The sequence below is a fragment of the Rutilus rutilus genome, assembly GCF_951802725.1.
Source record: "Rutilus rutilus genome assembly, chromosome: 3".
NCBI classification, from domain to species: domain Eukaryota; kingdom Metazoa; phylum Chordata; class Actinopteri; order Cypriniformes; family Leuciscidae; genus Rutilus; species Rutilus rutilus.
In genome coordinates, this window is record NC_140211.1 from 50,593,474 (window position 1) to 50,617,808 (window position 24,335).

Below are 24,335 nucleotides of genomic sequence, written 5' to 3' on the forward strand. Positions count from 1 at the left end.
TAATCATATAAAGATCTAAGTGAATAGTTTATTAAAAAACGCTTAAGATTTAAAAAATAAAAAATAAAATGAAACCCCTAAAACCTTCTAAAAATGTGCACTACCGCTTAACAAGTTTGGGGTCGTTAAGATTTTTTTAAGGTTTTTTGAAAGAAGTCTCTTCTGCTCACCAAGGCTACATTTATTTGATCAAAAACACAGAAAAAAAAAAACTGAAATATTATTAGGATTTAAAAGAACTGGTTTTCATTTAAATATTTTTTTTATTTTTTATTATTCCTGCGATGCAAAGTTGAATTTTCAGCATCATTACTGTGAGATTATTACAACTTAAAATAACCGTTTTCTATTTAAATATATTCTAAGTTGTAATTTATTCCTGCGATGCGAAGCTGAATTTGCAGTCACATGATCCTTCAGAAATCATTCTAATATGCTGATTTGCTGCTCCATTATCATTATTAGTGCTCGATTATTAATAACGGTTCTTATTATCGATGTTGAAAACATTTGTCCTGCTTCATATTTTTGTGGAAACCACAATACTTTTTTTTTTTTTTTTTCAGGATTCTTCGAACAAAGTTCAAATGAACAGCATTTTAAGAATCCTGAAAAAGTGTATCGTGGTTTCCACAAAAATATGAAGCAGCACAACTGTATTCAACATCAGTAATAAGAACCATTATTAATAATCGAGCACTAATAATGATAATGAAGCAGCAAATCAGCATATTAGAATGATTTCTGAAGGATCACGTGACACTGCAAATTCAGCTTCGCATCGCAGGAATAAATTACAACTTAAAATATATTTAAATAGAAAACGGTTATTTTAAGTTGTAATAATCTCACAGTATTACGTTTTTTTACTGTATTTTTGATCCAATAAGCAGCAGCCTTGGTGAACATAAGAGAAAACATGAAAACTCTCAATGACTCCAAACTCGTGTAGATGGTCAGATAGATGAGAGCAAAGGTACGAAACGAGGAGAAAAGCGAGAGAGGAAAAAAGACACAGATAAAGTGATAAACGAGGATGGACAACAGCATTCAGCATCTGAACTCTTCTCTATGACACCATGTGGTTCCCTGAGGGCAGGGATGAATGAGAAAGAGAGAGCAACAGACAGACAGACAGAGAGAGAGAGAGAGAGAGAAGGTTTAGTATGTTGGCGGACACATCTCACTGCTTTTCTTCCTCAGCATCTGGCTGTGCTGGTTTAGTTTGTTCTTCACCTGAAAAAACAAAGAGTCTCTGTTATTATAGTGGCATTCAGTTTAAGCCACACACTATGAGAAACTCGACACCTCACGTTATAAGCCTGCAACACAAAGCCGAAGTCGCATGGCCGACACTCTTCACGCTGCAACTAGTCTCAGATGCTACAAACAATTTCACACCCGACTAGTGCTCGCTCACATTTCTTTACATTCACATTGGTTTGGCATGCTCCTCAAGCTATGTGCTTGTTTTCAGAATTAAAAATAACATAAATAAAAAGCTACAAATAATGTTTAACTCATTGTAGAAAATATAAAGTTTCTGTGTAAATTAATGCGTCAACACTAACCAAAGATTCTATTTTTCATTTTATAAAAGTAAATCCTAAATTTGATCTGCTCATCATATAAAGTGAAAATGTGGACTAAAACGCTTGATTCATATGGATTAGTTTTTCAATCTCTTTGTTAACTTTTTGAAGTGTCAGAGTTAGTTGCGTAGCTGTCTATGGGGAAAACAGAACTGGCTCAGAATTTATTAAAAATATCTTCATTTGTGTTTTGAAGATGAACAAAAAGTCTTACAGGTTTGTAACAAAATGAGGGTGTAATTAATGACAGAATTTTCATTTTTGGGTGAACTATCCATCCTTTTAAGTGTGCTTATTAGAAACAACATGGGTCAATGGGTAATTACGATCCATAAATATAGTCATATTAATCAATCAATGCAATCTTTTTTAGCCTTTTCTAACTCTAACTTTTATTTTTTAATGAATAAGAATAGATAATAACTTATTCATTTAAATATATTGCTCGTTTGTTTTAAACACCATACCACCACGTTTCTTTTTTCATGACGGAAACCATACTTGAGTTATTAAAAATGACAAACAATAATTTAAAGAAAATTATAGAAATAGAAACTAAAGATATATTTAAAAACCAAATCTGGATTAACTCGATTAAATAAAGTTTAAGGGAATCAACAGAATAAAACAATATGACAATAATGCTATATTTATGGAAAATAATTGCAGTTTATCAATACAACCTTTTCTAGCCCAATAATAACTTTAATTATTCTTTTTTCATGATGAAAACCATACTTGAGTTAAAAGTCCCCCTGTAGTCTATAATTATATGTCTTGAAACTCATCTTTGATCACCAAAATGACATTTCTGTGCATGCCTTAAAATAGCTTGAATGTAACTCTACACCCTTGCTTTACTTAGATTATGTGTAGCCATGAATATGTACATTAGCACCGCCTCCACTCACTCACACCAGCTCAGAGATCCACTCGATCAACTTTACTCAAGTTACTGTAGTAAATAATGCACATAAGTGGGAACACTGGTTTAATTCAGCCATATACGTTTAAACCAGAAACTGATCCAGAGGAAGAAGTGGAAGAGTGAATTATACAGGCTTGTCTACAAGTCACATAACGGTTATTAATATGATTAGCCTTTTGCTTGACTACGTTATCAAACAGCTAATAACGCATTGCTAATGTTAGACAAAACCATGTTCCCGTTCTCCATCTCAGAGTCGGACAGCTGCCTTCTAAAAATCAGCATCCTTAGAAACGTTTTGAAAGTCAGTGGAGAAAGGTATATAGTTCATCATTACATTCATCATATACCTAATTCACCCGCTGTATTGCTAAATGTACCCGATTTTTCATCTCGACAGAAAAATATACCGGGATAACCTGGCTTCTCTGGAGACTCGTCTGTTAATGATATAGTTAATGATGTGCTAAAGCCCACCCGCACGTTGACGTGATTGGTTACAACGTTTGTGACATGGAGAACAAGGGCGATTTCAAACCGCGTTTTTGAAACTGTCTTTTGGTTCACTGCAGTTTTGAGGAGAAATTACTCAGCAATGGTGTTTGTTTACTTATATGAATTTGCACATGGTTTGTCTTAAAGCATATTAAAAACACCACATAGACATATAGACAACAGTAAAAGCTTGATTTTCACCACAGGGGGACTTTAACTAAAATAGAAACTAAAGAAATGCCAGGTCTGTTAACCTCAAAAATGTTAAAAAGAAATACATTTTACTGACAATACCAATTAAGAAAATGATATGGCACTGACTGCACTGTGCAATTCAGATTTTTTTTCTTATTATAATAGTATCTAATCCAGAGGTTATAATTAATTCTGCATCTCACAGTGTTTGCTTCAGTCTACTATGGCAAATGGCAAAGCAGCTTTCCCTTCTCTAAGGTGTGTATGTCTCACCATCTCCCTGCATGTCTGAAGTCCACAGCGTCAGGTTGTCCCGTAACAGCTGCATGATGAGTGTAGAGTCCTTGTAACTGTCCTCACTCAGTGTGTCCAGCTCAGCTATCGCATCATCGAACGCTGCCTTCGCCAACCTGTTGGAGGAGCGAGTGGAGAGTCAGACTGAGGTAGTGGCTCTTAACCAGGGGGCTACAGGATGATGTATTCAATTAAAATGATCTAACTCTAAATGAAATGCTAAAATAACAACATAAAATAAAGATCTAGACTGAAATATAATTTTTTTCCCCACAATAACTTGTTTTTATTAAACATACAGTTCTTGAAACTTGAAATGCATCATGGTTAAAATCATTTTATATATCAATACTCATAGGCCTCAAGTAAAAAAGATTGAGAACCAGCTGTTGAGTATCCAAGCCCATGTTTAAACCTGGTATTAATATACATTTTGAATATTAATTCAATTCTCAGCTCCACACACACAGGAACCCAGACCGACCCCTTCCACAGCCAATACCCCTCTGTCCTCCTTTTCGCCGCTAACAGAGGAAGAAGTATCTACACTTCTCCTCTCCAGTCACCCTACCACCTGCCCTCTAGACCCCATCCCCTCACACCTTCTACAAGCCATCTCTCCCACACTTCTACCAGCACTCACACACATCATCAACTCATCCCTCCATACTGGCACCTTCCCTACAGCATTCAAGCAGGCTCGGGTCACTCCACTGCTTAAAAAACCAACGCTAAACACATCTTTTGTAGAGAATTACAGACCCATCTCTCTCCTACCATTCATTGCAAAAACACTTGAAAGAGCTGTTTTCAACCAAGTAACATCCTTCTTGTCTCTAAACAACCAGCTGGATGTCAACCAATCTGGCTTCAAGAAAGGGCATTCAACTGAGACTGCATTACTGTCGGTCACAGAAGCCCTACGGATTGCAAAAGCTGCTTCCAAATCTTCACTCCTCATTCTCCTTGATCTGTCTGCTGCCTTCGACACCGTGAACCATCAGATCCTTATGTCCAGCCTCTCATCACTGGGCATCAACAGGAACTTCACTCGACTGGTTTGAATCCTATCTCACAGGTAGGTCCTTCAAAGTCGCATGGAGAGGCGAGGTATCCAGAGCACATCAACTGACCACAGGGGTTCCCCAGGGTTCAGTTCTTGGTCCCCTCCTCTTCTCCATCTACACTACATCACTGGGACACATCATACAGGCACACGGTTTCTCCTACCACTGCTATGCTGATGACACACAACTCTTCCTCTCATTTCGACCAGATGATTCCACAGTAGCTGCACGGGTCTCGAGCTGTCTGGCAGACATCTCCACATGGATGAAGGAACATCACCTGCAGCTCAACCTGGCAAAGACTGAGCTGCTCGTCCTCCCTGCCAATCCGTCTCTACAACACGACTTCACCATCCAGCTTGATTCATCATCAATCACCCCATCAAGGTCGGTCAGAAATCTGGGAGTAACGTTTGATGACCAGCTGACCTTCACAGATCACATTTCAAAGACAGCTCGATCATGCAGGTTTGCGCTGCACAACATCAGGAAGATCAGGCCTTTCCTAACTGAGCACGCAACACAACTCCTCGTCCAGGCCCTGGTCATTTCTAGGCTTGACTACTGCAATGCTCTTCTGGCCGGACTTCCAGCATGTGCTACCAAACCTCTTCAGATGATCCAGAATGCTGCAGCTCGTCTTGTCTTCAACGAGCCCAAGAGGGCCCACGTCACCCCTCTGTTAATCTCTCTGCACTGGCTACCTCTCGCTGCTCGCATCAAGTTCAAGGCATTGACGCTTGCTTACAGATCTATCACACGCTCAGCTCCCTCCTACCTTCACTCACTCCTACGAGCCTACATCCCCACCAGACGCCTACGATCAATCAACGAGCGACGTCTCGTGGTTCCATCACAGAAAGCCACAAAATCACTTTCCAGATCATTCTCATTCACAGTTCCATGCTGGTGGAACACTCTCCCCACCCTCATCCGGAATGCAGAATCCCTGACAACATTCAAAAAACAGCTGAAAACCCATCTCTTCCATGAGCACCTAAACTCATAAAAAAAAAATACAAAAAAATACAAAAAAAAACCTTTCCCTTAAAATCCCACTTATCATGCTTATGCTACTCTGAATAATGCATGAACTTCGTATTCTGAACACTTCTTGCGTTGTTGTTGTCTTTTGCCTCTTCATGATGACTCGCTTAATTTAGTCCTGATTTGTAAGTCGCTTTGGATAAAAGCGTCTGCTAAATGACTAAATGTAAATGTAAATGTAAATTTTGGTCGATCGGATCCGTCTCTTTTGTCCACTTTCAACCATTTCTGTCCTGATTTCTTTGAGGGGAGAGTCTATGAGCGGGTAAATGTATGGGCTTTTTCTGATCTTTCTATCTAATGGACAAAATAACCTTGCGCAATTTACATATTAACATGACCGGAGACGACGGAACAACATACGAAGAGCAGCACTTTCGTTTCTGCTCTGATAGCCGCGAGCCGCAAGAGTGCGTGTTAGAAATCAGGAATGGTGAGAGAACATTGTGCTTGGTATGTTTTTTTTGTCTTCAAACCAAACTTGGGTCTTCAGCTAACAAAGTTTAAATCCCGTCTGGCTAACGTGCGTCACATAATGTGAAGAATGTGTCAGTAGGCGGAGAGAAGTCGATTTTTGCAGTTGTTCGAACACATTCGACCACATCAAAAACTATAGATATAGAAAGATGGTTCACTCCTATAACTTATGAATGGGAGAAACTGCAACACGCAATATGGTGGAATGCGTCCCGCCTTCTAAGCAAAAGATCCAATCGCTTGGCTCGTCTAGCCTGAAAAACAAGCTTTTTTTTTAACACTATTTAAACAGAAACAACATTTATGGAACATTTCATGTCAGATTATGTTGCCGATTTGAAATATGTTATTTATTTTGTGAGTTTGGCAAGCAGTTTTTGAGATTTCAGGATTCCCCCAATCAAATAGATTGGACTTGGTCTTGGATGCCCGAAATAGCTGCCCTGGCCTAGCTGTCCTACCTACACTACGAAAGCAATCCAGTCTAATGAGTTTTTGACTGGTCAAAAGTGGACAAGCTCAAAACATTTTAGACCCTGTTTACACGCGTTTAGCGTCGTCCACTTGTGATCCGATCGACCAAACGCATCTTAATACCAGGTGTAAACAGGGCCTTCTATGCAAATATTTCAGATTTAGAACTGGCAAAGATTTAAATATTTTAATTAAGCTTCTTTTATTTTTGTTCATTACGTGGAAATAAATGTTAACTGAAAAATAAAACATAAAACCCCCCTAAACTTATTTTATTTCAGTCATTTTCCTAGGCAACATTTCTCATTTAGTTTACCATGAGGTACTATGATTTAACATGAGGGAAAATAACTTAAACTAAAGCTAAAATGAATATGTATAAAAATATATAGACGTATTAATAAAAATAGATATAAATGACAAAAACACAACAAAATTACTATAATTAAAACCGAAAATATATATATATAAAAAAAAAAACTATAATAGTATCTCAATGCTACTAAAATAACAGTGCTTAGCCATAGCTGTCTATGCATATTAATCTGGGAAAAAAGGATGTTTTTAGGGTTGCCCCCGATTAAAGATTTTTCTAGTCTACGATAGTCATAAATTTAAGCTGTTATACTTGCACATTTATGATATATTAATTCAATGACTTAAATATATACTGGGGGGGTGGGGGGCATCAGAAAATGGTTTGAGTTTCAGGGCTGCGAAAAAATATTTTATGTAACATTGTTCTACATTACAGAGAAATACCATAATAATGAGCCTTCAAAATATAAATTAAGCGCCGTTAATGATCTGTCTGTGTGACTTCGCCAATTCCTGTGGAGGTCTTTTGTTTATGTGACTAACGGACTCATTCAAATTTGGTCGACTTTGGGGCTGTTTACACCTGGCCACTTAATGCGTTTTCTCAGATCGGATAGCTATCCGATCGTGAAAAGACCAGGTGTAAATGCCCTCCGAAACGCATTCGAGACGGATTTGAATCCGATCGCTCAAACCACTTCAGGAGGTGGTCTGGGCCGCATTCCAGACGAAACTGGACAAGTGTAAATGCATCTGGTTGTTGAAACCACATATGTAAATTGTACTCCTCCCAAAAATGCTAAAAAATAAACGTGTGAGAGCATGTTATAGGCTATATGTAATGTTATAGCCAGATATGACGACGCTACTGGAACACGCGCGTCACCGCAGATGAGAAGCTGAGCATCTATTCATCAAATCAAAGTGAAAGTAAGTCGCAGACGCTTAACACACAATCATCATCATTAAAAGTAAAAGAAACGAAATGATCTTACCAGGGCTGTTGCTGCTCTCTCTTAATGCGGTCTTTGATTTTGAAATGTTAGATAATCATCAAAAAAATGCAGCTCATATCTGTTGCTTTCGGTGACGTGCACTCCATTAAATCTGCATATAGCGTGGGAACTGAAGATCGGATTTAAATCCGTTTCGCAAAAACACATTTATGTGACCAGGTGTAAATGGAATCGTTTTGATAAATCAGATAGCTATCCGATCTGAGAAAACGCATGAAGTGGCCAGGTGTAAACAGCCCCTAAGCCTCTTCTCTTCGAATAACGTTTTGTCGACTATTAGGGTGCAGCCCTAGAAGTTTTAACATCAAAAGAAAAAAACCAACCTGCATGCGCGGTCGGGGGAGTTAAGGATCTCGTAGTAAAAGACAGAGAAGTTGAGTGCCAGGCCGAGCCGGATGGGATGTGTGGGTGGGAGCTCAATCATGGCGATGTCACTGGCAGCTTTGTACGCCACCAAACTGTTCTCTGCTGCTTCCTTCCTGTCATTACCTGTGGCAAACTCCGCTAGGTACCTGTGGTAGTCACCCTTCCTGCAAACACACACAAAAAAACAAGTGTGGGTGAAAAGATTCATCAAATTTGCATTGGCAAAGTTGACTATTTTAATTTTTATGTTATATACTGAACACTCTGACCCTCGCCCATAGAACTGTTGCGTAGGAGACCTATGAAGCTCTAAATGCATGTACTTTGATTTGTCAAACACCTACATTTTGTAGTAGAAAACTTTGGATTCTCCTGTGTTGGCTGCAGGAATGAGGTGTTTGTCCAGTACATCCAGTATGTCATTACAAATAGATTTCAGCTCATTCTCAACCTGCAATGGGAATGATAAGAAATGGCAAATTAATTAGATATTGGATTAGATATGATAGTTTATATGAAAAAGCCTTTCACAAGACACCATGTAACACCGTGTCTACACCGGACACACGCAGCGCAATGTGACGATATATGGCATTGATGGTTCCATGAAGAACCTTTAACATCCATGGAATCTTTCCACTGCACAAAAGGTTATTTAGATTTTTTTAAATGCTGTCAAAAGTACCGACTTCGGTACCATGTCTAGCATCAAGCACGTTTTCCTCTAGCATTTTGAGCACTGTTTTTAAACACCTCTGATTGGCCATTGTGTTCACATGCTCTACATATATGTCTCTGATTGGCCATTGTGTTCACATGCTCTACATATATGTCTCTGATTGGCCATTGTGTTCACATGCTCTACATATATGTCTCTGATTGGCCATTGTGTTCACATGCTCTACATATATGTCTCTGATTGGCCATTGTGTTCACATGCTCTACATATATGTCTCTGATTGGCCATTGTGTTCACGCGCTGAACATATATGTCTCTGATTGGCCATTGTGTTCACGTGCTCAACATATATGTCTCTGATTGGCCATTGTGTTCACATGCTCTACATATATGTCTCTGATTGGCCTTTGTGTTCACGTGCTCAACATATGTCTCTGATTGGCTACAATGATCAACGCTTCAAAAACATGCCTTCACTGAGCACATAGGCTGCGTTTACACCTGGCATTAACATGCGATCACCGTGATCCGATCAAGCAGATCGGATCATAAGCCAATCTGGATATCTGGATAACAGATCGGATCTCGTAAAAAAAAGTAAAGAAAAAAAAGAGGATGGCTCCGGTGCAAAGTCGACCTGAAGTGGTGGGTTTTCTTTTAAAAACATTTTACAAATCTGGCAAAATGAGGATGATGAAGAGGCCGCAAGAACTAATAATGTGGATAGATGCCATAATGGAAGCGGTACAGAGAAACGTATAGGTCCGAGAACGTTGCCAGCAGTGGTGGGAAAAATGCGCATTCCAGAAAATGAATGGTTCTGCAACTTTCGGGTGCGAAGGCAAACATTTCAGTACATTTGCGATGTACTTCGCACTCGACTATCGCAAAACCACACAGCTACATGCAGCAATTCCTGGAGAGAGGAGGGGGAATGATGACAGCGGGCAGGTTTTGTGTGACGTCCACCTGTGAATGCAGACACGATGGCTGGATTGCGTTTACATTACAGTGAGATCCGATCACAATGCGTCCTCCACTACCTCAGAACCTGGACACGCTGATCGGAAGCGCGTTTACACTTGTCTTTTCAATGTGTGTGTGGACAACATCCGGATACAGGTCGCATGTTAATGCCAAGTGTAAACGCAGCCTTATACACACGGGCCGCGTTGAAAAGCAGGCGTATCAGCGGATCCATCTATCAGTGGAGATATTAGGGATCGTCACATTTTTTTAATTTCAGTACCGACTTGGTACCGAAGTCATATAGCCTATAACTAAGCATCGGGTAGTTATAGGAACTAGCCACCAGGGCGGTTCCCCAAGAACTAAATTTTCCCCTAGGGCCATTTTCTGGGTTGCATTCACACCGCCAGTATGAACTCTGAAGTGAAGTAAGCCAGCCGACAGCGACATCATTTAGGCGAAAGACGAAAACTCCCACGACAATTTGCAGTGCTACATATCATCGAGGCTGAGAAAAGAACAACGAGGCAGACAAAGCTAACAGTTATTTGAGTTCATTGAGTATGTGAACTGTGAGTTTACATGGCTTTTTAAAAATGGCAGGTGCTGGTGTTCCGTATGGCACGCGTTCGGGCCAATCAACGTACGTTTACGTCACTGGTAGTTCCTATTGTGCTGGTTTAGAAGTGGGAGCTGATTTAGTCCCTCAAAAAGGAGTTAATAGAACTAAAATCGTTCCCAGTTCCTGTAATGCAAACACGCCAAAAGCAGGTACTTCCGCCAATAGTTATAGGAACTATGAAAATGTTCCTCTGGTGCGAAAGCTAACTAAAACGACTATTTTTTTTTTATAAAATGTAGTCTCACCGTTTGTCTGTATTCTCGGATCATTTTGAGTTTGTCCTCTCCGCCCTTGCTCTCCTCTTTCTGCTCAATGCTGCTGATTATCCTCCAGGAAGCTCTCCGCGCACCAATCACATTCTTATACGCAACTGATAACAGGTTTCTCTCCTCTACTGTGAGCTCGATGTCCTTCCCTGCAACATTCTTCATCGTCTCCACCATTTCTGAAACAGAGAGATTAGATTGATCCTAATGACACAAAGGGAACCCATCAACAAAGATCTGGAAATCAAAGGGAAAAAGGACAGAGCTCTTCTGTCACAATTCATAAAATTACTCCATAACATGCACATCTCAGACTGGGTAGTGAAATAAGGGAAGCTGAGTGGTTGAACAAAAAAAGATAATGTCCCTTATTTCACTACCCAGTCTGTGACATTTGTACATTGTTGTGGCGTACATTCATGAATTGTAACAATAGAAAATTTAGATATCATTATTGTTTGTAGCAGAAAACAGAAAAATTACATACTGAAGGTTTAGCAAATACTATGGGAGTGTTTGCTAAAATACAGCACTGCACATATTTCAGTACCTGACAACAGATCAGCAGTTTCAACAGTGTGATGTGCAGCGATAAAGCTGAGTGATAGAAATGGCAGATAATGTAAAAGATAATGCTTTCAGCCCTCCACTTACTGAAAAGCAGCGCAGTGGAAGGAAAATATACACTTCCCTAATAATAATTGCATTTATTTCTCTATTTTAATTCTTTCAAATTAAATACTTCTTGTTTTGGCATCTAAGCTGAAGTGTTCTGTTCACACCAAGAACAATAACTATAATAATGACTTAGTTTGTATGCATGTCCTAAACGTAAAAGAATAGCAGAGACCACACCACAACTATAACGGCACAGAGAAACAATAGAGTTGGAATCACTTTCGTAATGATTCTTTTCAAGCTGATGAACGATAAAAACATTTACAGCCAATCAGAATCCATCCTGCTCTAAAGAGCTCAAGCATTTAAAGCGGTAGACCACAAAAGCTGCAGCACACGAATGTTATTGCGCATTCGTGTGGATGCTAATATAGACAAGGTTTTAGGTGTGAAAGAAAAAAAAAAGAAAAAAAAAGAACACATAAAAAGCCTTTATGTTGAAAGAGATGCACCGATGTATCGACCACCGATAATTATCAGCCAGTTTTTTATCAATTTAAAACCATGAGCATATCGGCTATAGCATGAAAAAGGTTGATATAACACACCGATGGATTAACTGCGTGAAGGCACTGAGTTGTATAATGTCTGTTCCATAATCCAACTTTTTTATCTTGGCAAAATAATTAAATACTTGCTAAAACAACATAAAATCTGTACAAAATCCAGCAGGCATGGCCTGTACCTGAAACCTACTGTTAGACCTGTTTATTTCATAATGCGTCTTTGTTCTGTTGTATTTATGCATTTATGTTGGCCTGTTGATGAATGTTAAATGGATCCAATCCGACGATATCAACAATAAACTAGCATACCTTGATCAATGCATGCGTTTTTGAACTTTGCTAATTTAAAACATGATCAAAAACTAATCTATTTTAATGACAAAAGCAAGTGACAAATATCGGTATCGGAAAATGGTTTAGTTAAAATCGGTCTCGGTCAAAAAAAAATCCAATTGGTGCATCCCTAGTTGAAATGCTTGAAAAACAACAAACTTTTGTAACTGCAATATATTATGCAGTCCAATCATTTGTATTCATCTAAGCGGTCTATCTATTGGTTTATCTAACCGGTCTTATTTTTTATGTCAAGCTAACAACAAAAGATGTCTTGAACTTTATCAATCTAGTTCTGATTTATCCAACCTATCAATCCAAAGGATCCATGAAAAATCAGAACAAAAACATATAAAAAATATATTTAATAGGAAATTGCACTGTTTAATACCCTCGTGTCATATTAAAAGCACCCAAAACAATGCCCTGAATTCAGCATGGGGTTTAATGAACAAAAAGGGTCCACAAAAAAACATCGATACAGTACAAATATTGGAAATATTAAATTGTATAAAATCTCACTTGTTTTCAGACCTAAAATCTGAACCAAGTCTGTTTTTAGATCATTTGTAGCTAAATGAAAACAATGTATCAGTTAGTGCAGGGGTTTTCAAACTGGCGTCCGGGAACCATTATAAATGTGTTTTTTTTTGTGTGTGTTTTTTTTAAGATAATAAAAAAAAAAAAAAAAATGAATTGAATAACATAAAATAAATAAATGCATTTAAAAAAAATGAACAAAACATCAAAATAATAATGATTAGAAAAAAATATATATGTCAAACAATTTAACAGTGTGCATTTGGTCTTTATACATGAAACTATATAGCTGCCTTTCACAATTTAGGATTTTGCACCGGGATGTTGATATTTGAGGGTCCATAGATTGAAAACCCCTAATTTAGTGCATTTTTAAATGCTGATTTTTTTTTTTTTTTTTATCATATGCTCCCAGATAAAAGTCACCAGCTGGGTAACTAATTCTACCAGCGGTTTGAATCTCAACCAGTTCGCAAGCCCTATCCATTACAATGTAACCATTCACAGATTTTACAGAACAGTTCTTAGCAATGAGAGCACAGATCACTTTAGCACATTAACAATGCAGTATAAGCTTAGGCTGGGTTGAGTTAGTTTAGATCAGGGGCTTTCAATCGTTTAGATGCCACAGAAATATGTGTGGGGGGGGACCCCATCCTAAAAATTTATTAATTTCTATGGTTACCTTTTTATAATTAAAGAAAATATATTCTAGTTAAATACATTAGAATTTACTAATTTAATTTTACTCTATTTATGTATATCAATTTGTATGTTTATTTTAATCTGATTTAATCCATTAATAACGTTTATTTTATACACAATTTTATTCATTTATTTAAATCTAATTTAATTATCTATTTACTACTACTTGCTTCTAATGTAATCGTATTACTTATTAAAACAGTTTTTCTCTAGACTCTTCACGGACCCCAGTTTGAAACCTTAACAATGCAGTGCAAGCTCTGGTTGGGTTGAGTTAGTCTAGGCCTTTCCAAACGGATATTTCTTCCCATTTCACCTGGACGTGCGCATGTGACTAGCCAGCGCTCAGTTTTTTGGGGGTTCAACCAACAATGAGACCAGTAATAGGACAAAGAAATCCTGCTCTGCTTCTTATTCTTCCTCTGCGGCAATTCAAAATGTGTGACAACACAAATCGCCACAAACAACAAAAAAAATCAACTCACCATCGTATCTCTCTGCTTGCTCTGCTAGTTTAGCCTGGTATACCAAATGCTCTCGATCTGCCATGGTTACTTGGGGATCGGGAGGAGGTGGAAATGGTAAGCGACGTTGTTTGTGCAGAAGGATGCGAAGGTTGTAGGAAAGTGAACAAATATGCTATTGAGTTACTTAGTGGAGCAACGGCGGCTTAAAATCCTCGTACACTGCCGGCGACCCTGCACTAAATATGGCGATAAAACTCTATCCGGGAAATTCGCAGCGAGTCCTGCGCACTTCCTTCGCGACGAAGTGGATACTCCTTTTTTTTTTTTTTTTTAAAGAACATAAACGAAATATACATTTAAAATAGCTTTCGTAGGTGTAAAAGAAAACAGTAAATCAAGGGACACAAATAAATTAGAAACAAAGAAAAAAGTGTACAAAAATAGGGGTCTTTTTTTATTCATCTTCCTGTAAACCAAATAAGTCTCCTATCATTTTAACATATTTGCAGGCCTGTTTACTCCTCATACAACGGAATGATGTAACTTATCTACAAAGAGAATCACTTTTAAATACAGAATACAGTAAGGTTGTCTTCATACACTTGCATTTAAACAATTTACCCAGAATCAACATTAAATTAATGACAAATTCAGCTTTTTTTCATTCAACAACATTAAAACGTAAGTGACTGGACCTTTGTTTCCAACCAATTAGACATATATTTCAAGATAATATTTGAGTGCATGAGATAAAAAAAAAGATGAACAGTCAATTTGACTGATAGATCATCAACATGGAATCATCAACAGTATTTGTAATCAAAAGTGGATACTATTTGCCTGGTTTTTGGGATGGTCGTACCTACAAAAAAATCATGAACATCTGTCACAAAACATTTGAGCATTTAGAGCATAACTAGTTGTAATTCCAGATATCCCTTACCGATCATATGCAATACATTTAAAGGGACAGTAAACCCAAAAAATGTATAAAAGAATGTTGGTAACCAATATTCTTCAAAATATCTTTTGTGTTCAATAGAAGAAAGCAACTCAAACAGGTTTGGAACAACTTAAGGGTTAGTCAATTATGTAAACCATCCTTTTAAGATATTTGTAATCCAACTGGATTTTTACTGGAAACCTAACATGTTTTACCAACTGTAATTTCTACTGGAAATATTTTAGTTTTTATCTGTAGAAATTGTAATTAAAAATAGCCTATCCACAATTGTGTTTTTACAAGCCAAGTAGAATTATAATTGAGATGTCTAATTAAATTATTCTTGGTAAAATTGCCAATTCCATTTTTTTCTGATTGTTTTTTGATCTGTCATAATTCTAATTGCCGATATCATTATCTCTTCATTATTAAAGATATCTGGAATATACTTTCGACATCTGAAACTAAGATATTACTAGTCAAAATGGCCTGACATTGTACATGCATTGAATTTGTTTTATGACAAAACCTACTACTACTAATTAAATGTCATTTACAGGTTTCTAGGTCAAAGTTGTTCTTTTACAAGAAAATCCCAAACCAGTGTAGTCGAATCATACACCTGTCCTATACGTGTCAAATGACAAGCCGAGTTATCATTAAACGCTTGGGTTTGACTATTCATAATTATATTTAAGATCTAAGTCAAAGTCAAATTTAAGATTTAAGTCAAAGTGATCGTTAGAGATATGTGCAATTATAATTTGACTAGTAAGAAAGATGGTTCAAGATATCTGTAGTCAAAAGTTATTATGTGTGAACTTCATTAGGGGCAAAATTGTTTGGTGTGGTGGAAATGATGCCACAAGTGAGAAAGTCATCAGTTTTGAAAAGAGAAAAAATGGTTTACTTTCTCATATACATTGTTTAGATGATCATAGTTTTTAGCATGTAATACTTTATAAACATTTTTTTTTTAAAGAAGTTAGAATATTTAGTTAGAATTTTAAAATCTGTCTCTGGTACAAGCGTACAACAATACAATCTATACATAAAAGGCATTTGAAAAGTAGCAAAAATGATGAAGACACGTAAATGGTTTGTACGTCTGTTTTTATTTGATTTTCATAAAAGAAAAAGTTGGAATCGGATTTATTTATTATTATTATTAATAATAATAATAATAATAGTAATCAACCCCTGGGACATAAAGCTGCCCAAAGTTGAAAAACAGTAATAATATTGTACTAATTCTAATAATAATCACGTATATTAACAGGATAGTTCTCCCCAAAAAAAAAAAAAATTCCCTTTTAAACCTTGCATTCATTTTAAAATATTGCTAATTACAACGCAATGGTTAAATGGTTTAGCTCCTGAGTACTTGAGCGATCTCTTAACGCATTATAGTACTTCACGTCTATTGCGATCTCAAAATTCAGACCAGTTGATAATAGCTAGAATATCAAAATCGACCGCTGGCGGCAGATCCTTTTCCTATTTAGCACCAAAACTCTGGAACAGTCTACCTAACATTGTTCGAGAAGCAGACACACTCTGCCAGTTTAAATCTAGACTAAAAACACTTCTCTTTAACCTGGCATAAAAACATTATCACTTTTCTATAATTCACATCGGTTAAAGGATTGTTAGGCTGCATGAACTGTCAACCGGATTTGTTACATTGTCAGAACAATGGCATCTTTGTTAATATTAATCTGTTTATCTCGAGGTTACAGTAGTCAGCCATATCCGGTCCATATCCAGATCAGATGGTGGACCTGCACTTAAAGACACGACCACAACACATCCCTGAATGTCAGCAGAGATACTTCAACTAAACTCTCCCCTGTGAAGACCTCATTGGGACAGATCCTCAGCAGAGACCACAAGAACAAGTCCTATGACCAACTTCATCTCCATACCGGCATGATGAATCCAGTCTTCAAGCAAAAGGAACTGGATGAAATATTTGAATGCTAGAGATCCACAATCTGATTTCTGACGTAGGCTGTGATGCAGCCTGATTCGCTATCACACCGTGTTCGTTCATTGGCCAGAGGAGGACTGGTCCCCCGACTGAGTCTGGTTTCTCCCAAGGCTTTTTTCTATCTGTAACCTGATGGAGTTTGGGTTCCTTGCCACTGTTACCTCTGGAATACTTAGTTGGGGACACTTAATATCCAACATTATTGATTTGACTGCACTGACACTATTGGATGAGAACTGAACTGTGCTGGACAATGACATCACTGTTTTCTGCAGAACTGCTTTATAGATGAAATTAACTAAATTAATAATTGATGATCTTTACAATGGAACTGAATCAACACTGAACTGATTTTCTTTTAGAGCTGCTGTACAGCCAAAATTAACTCTGCATCGATTCATTTTCCTGTTATCACTGTAAAGCTGCTTTGAAACAATCTGTAGTGTGTAAAGCACTATATAAATAAAGGTGACTTGACTATTTATTCACCCTGGTGTTGTTCTAATGCAAACAGTGGCATAAAGGGAACGCAGCTTGTGCTACCTTCATACAGAATGACTCTGTTCTTATCATTCTGCTTCGTTTTAATATTAAGGGTGTAATACTGAACTGTAGATTATTTGCTTTGTTCCAAAACAGGGACGTTATTTGTTACAATGTTGCATTTTCTTTCTTGGTTCGATTCGATTTCACAAGGCGACATTTCAAAGCGTACCAAAATGTGTTTATGCAAGTCACATGTGAGAAAATATGTCCTCTTATTGGTCAGTTTCCTTTGAGTCATCAATCAAGATGGATTAACAAGTTCGTTCTGCGAGCTTATTATGGCTTTATCTGTAGCTGTCGAGACACAGCAAAACATGAATATAGCCGTTGCTCTAACTTGTATATATACTGTATGGAAATTATAATGCGATCCTGGAGTGATTGTCTGGTGCGGACTCGAGCTTGATGGCAGTGTTATATATGCCTAAACTAACCGAACAAAGGGAGAAATTGCACCAGGTTCTGAAACCGGTAGTATGAAAGCCTAACATGTTAAGAAATTTTGCACACCAGATTTGTTCCATAGTGCACCAATATTAGAAAAAGAATTTAAACAAAAAATGGATGCAGGGAATTTTAAAGGAGAAAAAGGCAAGTGAAAACCCATTTTCTTTCTGACAGATTAAGTCAGTCTGATACTGAATGGTCTGTCATCTCTCCTGGGTATTTATTTACTTGACTCAATTTTACAATTTGCAAATGCAAAACAAGCAAGAAACTGTATCTTGTTCAGCAATGTGTCGTTTGGCATAAAGATGATCCTTGCGCTTTCACTGGTCATCTATGAAGAGGTACTATGTTGCACCTATTGGCAGAAGAATAAAAATCTATTAATTAATGATACTCAAAAGAAAACCTACTAATATAAAACATTACAAGACTTGAGGGTGTCAAGTCAAGCTATGAGGGTCAGCAAAGACAGATGATCTACATTTAACCTCATTACTTGTCACCTGAGTCTACATTATTGATATAAGTAATTAATCCAAAAATACATTATTTACCCAAGTAGCCCTCTACCAGACCAATGCTGCGGAGTCAAACTAAGATGCACTTCTTGTCCATTTCGAAATACTCCAACGCGTAGGGATTTCTGCAGGATAGATAGGAGAATAAACCATCATAGTACACAAACAGGAATGCAGAGTATTAAAAAAAATAAAAAAAGTTAGTTACAACACACCCCTTCACTATGCTGGACAACAGAAGCGATGTCACGCAGATTCCTGAAGTTTTGTGTCTTTACGGACCCAAACTCCATTATCTCATCACCAACTCGCAAACCCTACACACAGAAGAAAAATCAATGAACTGTAAGATGTTGTCCCTCATGAAAAACTATGACTATACTGTTTGACTATAAACAAACAGTATTTGTTTTAAATGCTCCATTTACATCATTAGTTAGTGCCTAAGCTCAAAAAGAGACTTAAAGGATAATTCCGGTATTTAGCACTTCGAGTCTCTTTTCTGGTTTGTTTTGGATGAACTAGAGTGGTGGACACAGACATTTTGACGATGGGTCCTGTCTCGACTTTTTGACTCGCCTTTGACCGCTTCAGAGTGGCTGGCTACGGGCATGCACAAACATGTCCTTAAAACAACCCTTAACGTTCGTTTTCAAACGTTCTGTGCAACTCACCGAGTGGTTAGTGGTGTTCGTTGATGGTTAAAAACAAATATATCGGCGCAATGTATGATATCAATCCGTGTTATTTGCTATAGTGGAAATATTTTTTTAGATACCTCACAACCGCGTATAAACTTCCGCTCGATATTTGAGTCTGAAGCGCAGTAATATCAACGAGCAATTAGTCCTCCAACAGAAATCAATGGGATTTTACAAAATGGCAAATAAAACACGACAGAAACTGTATTTCGCTACGCTGCTTGTTTTGGAACATCACTAACCACTCGGTGAGTTGCACAGTTTTGAAAACCAACGTTAAGGGTTGTTTTAAGGACATGTTTGTGCATGCCCGTAGCCAGCCGCTCTGAAGCGGTCAAAGGCGATTCTAAACGAGTCAAAAAGTCGAGACAGGGCCCATCGTCAAACTTTCTGTGTCCACCACTCTAGTTCATCCAAAACAAACCAGAAAAGAGACTCAAAGTGCTAAATACCGGAATTATCCTTTAAGTACGTGAGATGAAATAAACCTTCCAATCAGTAATATAGAGTCTCTGTTTTTATAGTTAACTAAAACCATTAAAAAACATGTAATAATGTAATAAAATGTAATAAAATAACTGAAACTAAAATAAAAATGTAAAACTATATAGAGTTATTTAAAAAATAACAACACACAACAAAATTACAAAAAATGTAAAAATTAAAATGGAAACTATACAAATTGAACATTATTCAAAATATTAATAAAAACCTAAAGTTGGAACCTTGTAAATTACTTCTGTAATGTTGCACACTTACAATTAAAACAGGACACATAGTGATAAAAAAGTAAGTCAGGATTTAAAAAACATGAAGGTGTATTAAGCAAACAGGCTGTGTTTTGACTTGGACCCATCAGAAGGTTAGAAATGGCTGATTGCGGGCACAAACTCACAGCCTGAAAAGCAGGGGAACCCTGTGTCACAGCGTCTACCAGGGCAAAGGGGGATGACAGAGACACGGTCTGTCCAGTGGCTTCCATCTTTGTCTCATCCTTCCCTTCTCTGACCCGTGCTGTAGCATGGAGCTTATGAAGAGCCTCCTCTATCTCCACCATGACAGCTTTGTGATCATTCTGTAAACCTTTAAAAATCATTTGATTAAAAACTGTTAAGTGCTTGAAGAGTGAAAACATGCATCAGAGTAGAAGGGGTTAAAATAAGGATGCACCGAAATTTCAGCTACCGGAAATCTCCGACCAAAACAGCTATTTTCCTTATGTCCAATTTAAATGTTTGTAGAACTCAGTTTTGGCTATTTGAGTGTTGATTATTAAATAAGTTTGATTCATTTATTATTTATTTTCAGTTTTCAGCCAAGTGCAGTTTCAGCCCAGAATTTTATCACTTGATTTTAAACCACCATAATCCTTAAAAATACATTTAAATGATCTGCTTTCCTGACGGCGCAGCAAGGCAAAGTCATGTGAGCATATCTGCAAAAGAGATGATAGTTCAAAATCTCTACCAGTTGACAAATTTCTACTGGTTTATTGTGTCTACCGGTAAAGATGAAAAACGTACTCACAAGAGATACTGTGCCTGGCTGATCGGACCTTGTACAAATCCACATCTGCACGAGGAAAGCCTTCGCCATCAACCAGAGGACCGTCGATGCCTACGCCTTCCTGCCGAAGAAACCATATGAAGAAATGTCTTCTTTAAAAGTCATCAAAGGTCAGTTAGCTGCATAGTACTAAACGTAAACACACCAGCAAGGCCATAAGTTGGCTACAGGTCAACTCTTTCAAATCTATGGCTGAGACTCTCTGTCAAAACCCAGATTCCAACCTAGAGGGTAAACAATCTAATCTTTTTGAGTTACTTATTTTAATTATTTTATTCAAAAATTTTGTGGGAACAGGAAATTATATAACAGAGAGGACTTTTATTTAAAGCAAATAAGTATTTGAAAATCAGACAAAAAGACATAAGAAAACTATTAATGGAGGAGTGAACCACAAAGCATTGGGAACAATGCAAGAAAAAAAAAAAGAAAAAAAAAACTATTGATTTAAAGTTGTTCATTAAAAGTATAGAAACAGCATAATTGAAGTTTATTATAGAATACCCAAATGTATACTAATTTATAATTTGCTGCTTGCTGCAATTATATAAGTGGATACTTCTCTGGAACAGGTAGTAGTAGCCTACAGTTCTTCACCAAGAGTTCTTGCATTGTTAACATGACTTTTAGATGGGAAATGGATGGGAATTTTACTTCAAGAAACAAACTGTTGCAATCTGGTATAGAGGTAGGAAAGTCTCAAAATAAGCACACACAAATTGCAAATGCATGAATCAGTTTGTAAATGTAAATCATTAGGGGTGTAACGATAGCCTCATGGTACGATTCGATACATATCACAATACGATATTATTGCGATACTACAAGACATATGGTAAAAGGTTAACAAAAAATGTACTGTTGATTAAAATGGTAAATTTGGTATTACATTGGGGGTGTAAAAGAATAGGCTTGGACAATGGTGACACCAGAATAAAAAATATCCATGATTCTGAAGCTGAAAATACAGAATTATTTTAGACGAATATGCTGGCACTGTCACTGACTAGATATATTTAAAATAACGTAAGACATTTGACATTATCAGGACCCACAAATATTCCCCCATTGCATTATTATACATTATATTCAGCATTTATAGTAGTTAAATGTAGTACTGACACTAAAACTCTAAACTAAAACACTAAATACAAACTAAAATTTGTATTTTGGGTGAACTATCCACAATACAATATTGGTACATTTTTGTATAGCGCTATATTGTTCTTACACCCATATAAAACATTCAAACTGTGTGTGAGCAAAAGTGTTTTTCATTTGCAAAACAATTTGTTAATGTATTTTTTGTTGTTGTTGTCGCATGTGAATTACTTTTTACGTGTGCATCCTATTTTGTCCATTAACTTCGACACTATCCTGACTCCATACAAGGCAGCTGGTTTAAGACGCTATTTCAGCAGGGCTTATACTGTATTATAATGTTGTGGCGAATTATTAAATTAAATTAAACCATCCACAGCACGCTAAATATAATTTATATTAAAGCCACCTGTCACGTTACGTATTTCCTTTATAACAGTCATTCTCGTTTTCATGATGCATGAGACAGATGATACGTAGCGTGACAGGTGGCTTTAATATCAAGACTGTGGACGGTTTAATTTAATTTGATATTTTGCCAAAAACATTATGAAATACAGAATAATAAGCGGTAGCCCTTCTGCAATAAGTTGTCCAAACGCAGTTTAGCGAGTTACGCAAGAAAAAGACTCGCAAGTTAAAAACTTTGTTAAATGGTTGCTCTCGAGACCGTTGCGTTGCGTGCATTAGTTAGAACGACATGAACAACTTCAAAGCAAACAACAAAGTGTCTATTTACTGCATTTAGGTTGAATCATAAAACATATTTAAATTCATATATGTATATAAATATCTATGGTTCGAACTTACAGTTTGGAGCATGTCGTAGTATGCTTTGATTTGCTCTTCAATTTCATCCTTTCTTTTTATTAGAAGTCGTACATCCCCTTCAGCAACACTTGGCTCAACAGCGTTGTTTACCTCTGTCATTTTCATGACAATTTCTGCCAAAATAAAAGGTATTTATCAAACGAATCTATGAGTGCTCAACTATTACAGATTTTAGCCTATACTTATTTCATTTCAAGAAATCTAGCTTACAAACTGTTCACTCCAGTCCAAATGATTCAACAGAAACGCACTAAATTATTCACGAAGCCTTTTCTTCAGGGGATTCACTGCCGGGTTGAAGCGAACTGAAGAAGTGTATACCGCCATCTATGTGCTGGAGAGCGAATCCATGAAATTATTATTCTTGTTTATTAGCAACCAGCTTTTGGTGCATTCAGTTCTTTATTCTGATAGTACTTGATTCCTTATTCTTGCAATTTAAGGTACAATGGTTTCTTGTCTTTCTATAGTAGTATTCCCTATTCCTCCTCCTATACACACATTTTCTTGTATAGTAACCTACTACATAAGTGTCTTCCCTTTTGTTTCTCTATCCCACAGTTTCTTCCAGATATTATTAGCAGATTTTCAAATAAATGCCTTGGCTTCAGATTTGTTTGTGAACTGTAATGTTGACATTATTGCATTTGAATATATTTTTTGCTAGTTTGCCCACATCTCCTTCTATTCCTATGCGCAAGGAACCCAAAGAAAATTAATGATATTCATTGATTATAGAGCCCGTATACAAGTTGCATAATATTGTATAGCCCATTATATCCTGTTTACAGTAAGATTGAGCAAACTCCAGACTTTTTAAAGCTGCTAAAGAGTCTGTGCAGATGATTAGAAGCTTGTTTCTGCCACTGAATAAAAAAAATAAAAAAGGTAGTTGCGACTTTTTTCTCGCAATTGCGATTTACATCTTGCAGTTCTGACTTTTTTTCTCAGAATTGAGATATAAACTTAGCCTGGGTTTCCCCATACTGCCTTGCTCGCAGCGCGATTTTATTCACGCTGCTAGGCAGTCTGAACACCATGGACCAGATTTTCCCCTGAAAAAGGGAACCAATCACAGAACGGGGAGGGAGCAGCAAGACGATGACGACACCGAAGCAGTTTGTTTATATCTATGAATCCAACATGGCATCAGACTCGACGTTACCTTCTACCCTCATGTTTATCTTGCACAAACGGTAATATTCGCTAAACGCCATCGTGCACAAATAAATCTTTGACCCATCGTCTTTTTCCTCGTTGAATTTCTGTCACTCTACATACGTCATCTGGTATAATTGAAGCGATTGGTTATGAGCTACGTACAGGCGCATTTGATAGACATTCATAGCGCCCAATAAACGGCTCTGGGCATTCGTAAACCACGCCTCAAATACGAGAAAATGAACACGTGGTTCCCAGACCAAGTCTCAAATGAGACTTGGTCTGACGTTAGCCAGGCTAATATAAACTCGCAAATGCGAGAAAAAAGTCTGTATTGCAAGAAAAAGTCAGAATTGCGAGATACAAACTCACAATTGCGAGGAAAAGTCAAAATTGCGAGAAAAAACTCTTGTCATTTTTTCTTGCAATTCAGATGTTTTTTCTGGCAACTGTGACATTGTGTCCCACAATTCTGACTATAACTGGCCATTGTG

General features: G+C 37.2%; 2 protein-coding genes across 3 annotated transcripts; both read right to left on the bottom strand.

Annotated features, from left to right (window-relative positions):
• Nucleotides 1–278: 278 nt before the first annotated feature.
• On the bottom strand, nt 279–14,319 carry ywhae2 (tyrosine 3-monooxygenase/tryptophan 5-monooxygenase activation protein, epsilon polypeptide 2). The gene is made up of 6 exons (XM_084403740.1): nt 14,053–14,319; nt 10,785–10,984; nt 8,614–8,720; nt 8,227–8,433; nt 3,484–3,620; nt 279–1,236 (listed from the first exon to the last, which is right to left on the bottom strand). Exons 1-6 carry the CDS (start codon nt 14,114–14,116, stop codon nt 1,184–1,186), a joined length of 768 nt encoding a protein of 255 aa, XP_084259866.1. The 5' UTR covers nt 14,117–14,319; the 3' UTR covers nt 279–1,183.
• A 3,323-nt stretch (nt 14,320–17,642) lies between these two features.
• On the bottom strand, nt 17,643–22,996 carry psmd9 (proteasome 26S subunit, non-ATPase 9). 2 transcript variants are annotated; one of them, XM_084404008.1, is made up of 7 exons: nt 22,891–22,996; nt 22,660–22,793; nt 20,710–20,809; nt 20,078–20,265; nt 18,697–18,798; nt 18,518–18,606; nt 17,643–18,318 (listed from the first exon to the last, which is right to left on the bottom strand). In XM_084404008.1, the coding sequence occupies exons 2-7, from the start codon at nt 22,783–22,785 to the stop codon at nt 18,291–18,293; spliced, it is 633 nt and encodes a 210-aa protein (XP_084260134.1). In that variant the 5' UTR covers nt 22,786–22,793; nt 22,891–22,996; the 3' UTR covers nt 17,643–18,290. The 2 variants fall into 2 exon arrangements, with proteins under 2 accessions (XP_084260134.1, XP_084260135.1); XM_084404009.1 differs by having other exon boundaries at nt 22,660–22,982.
• Nucleotides 22,997–24,335: the final 1,339 nt, after the last annotated feature.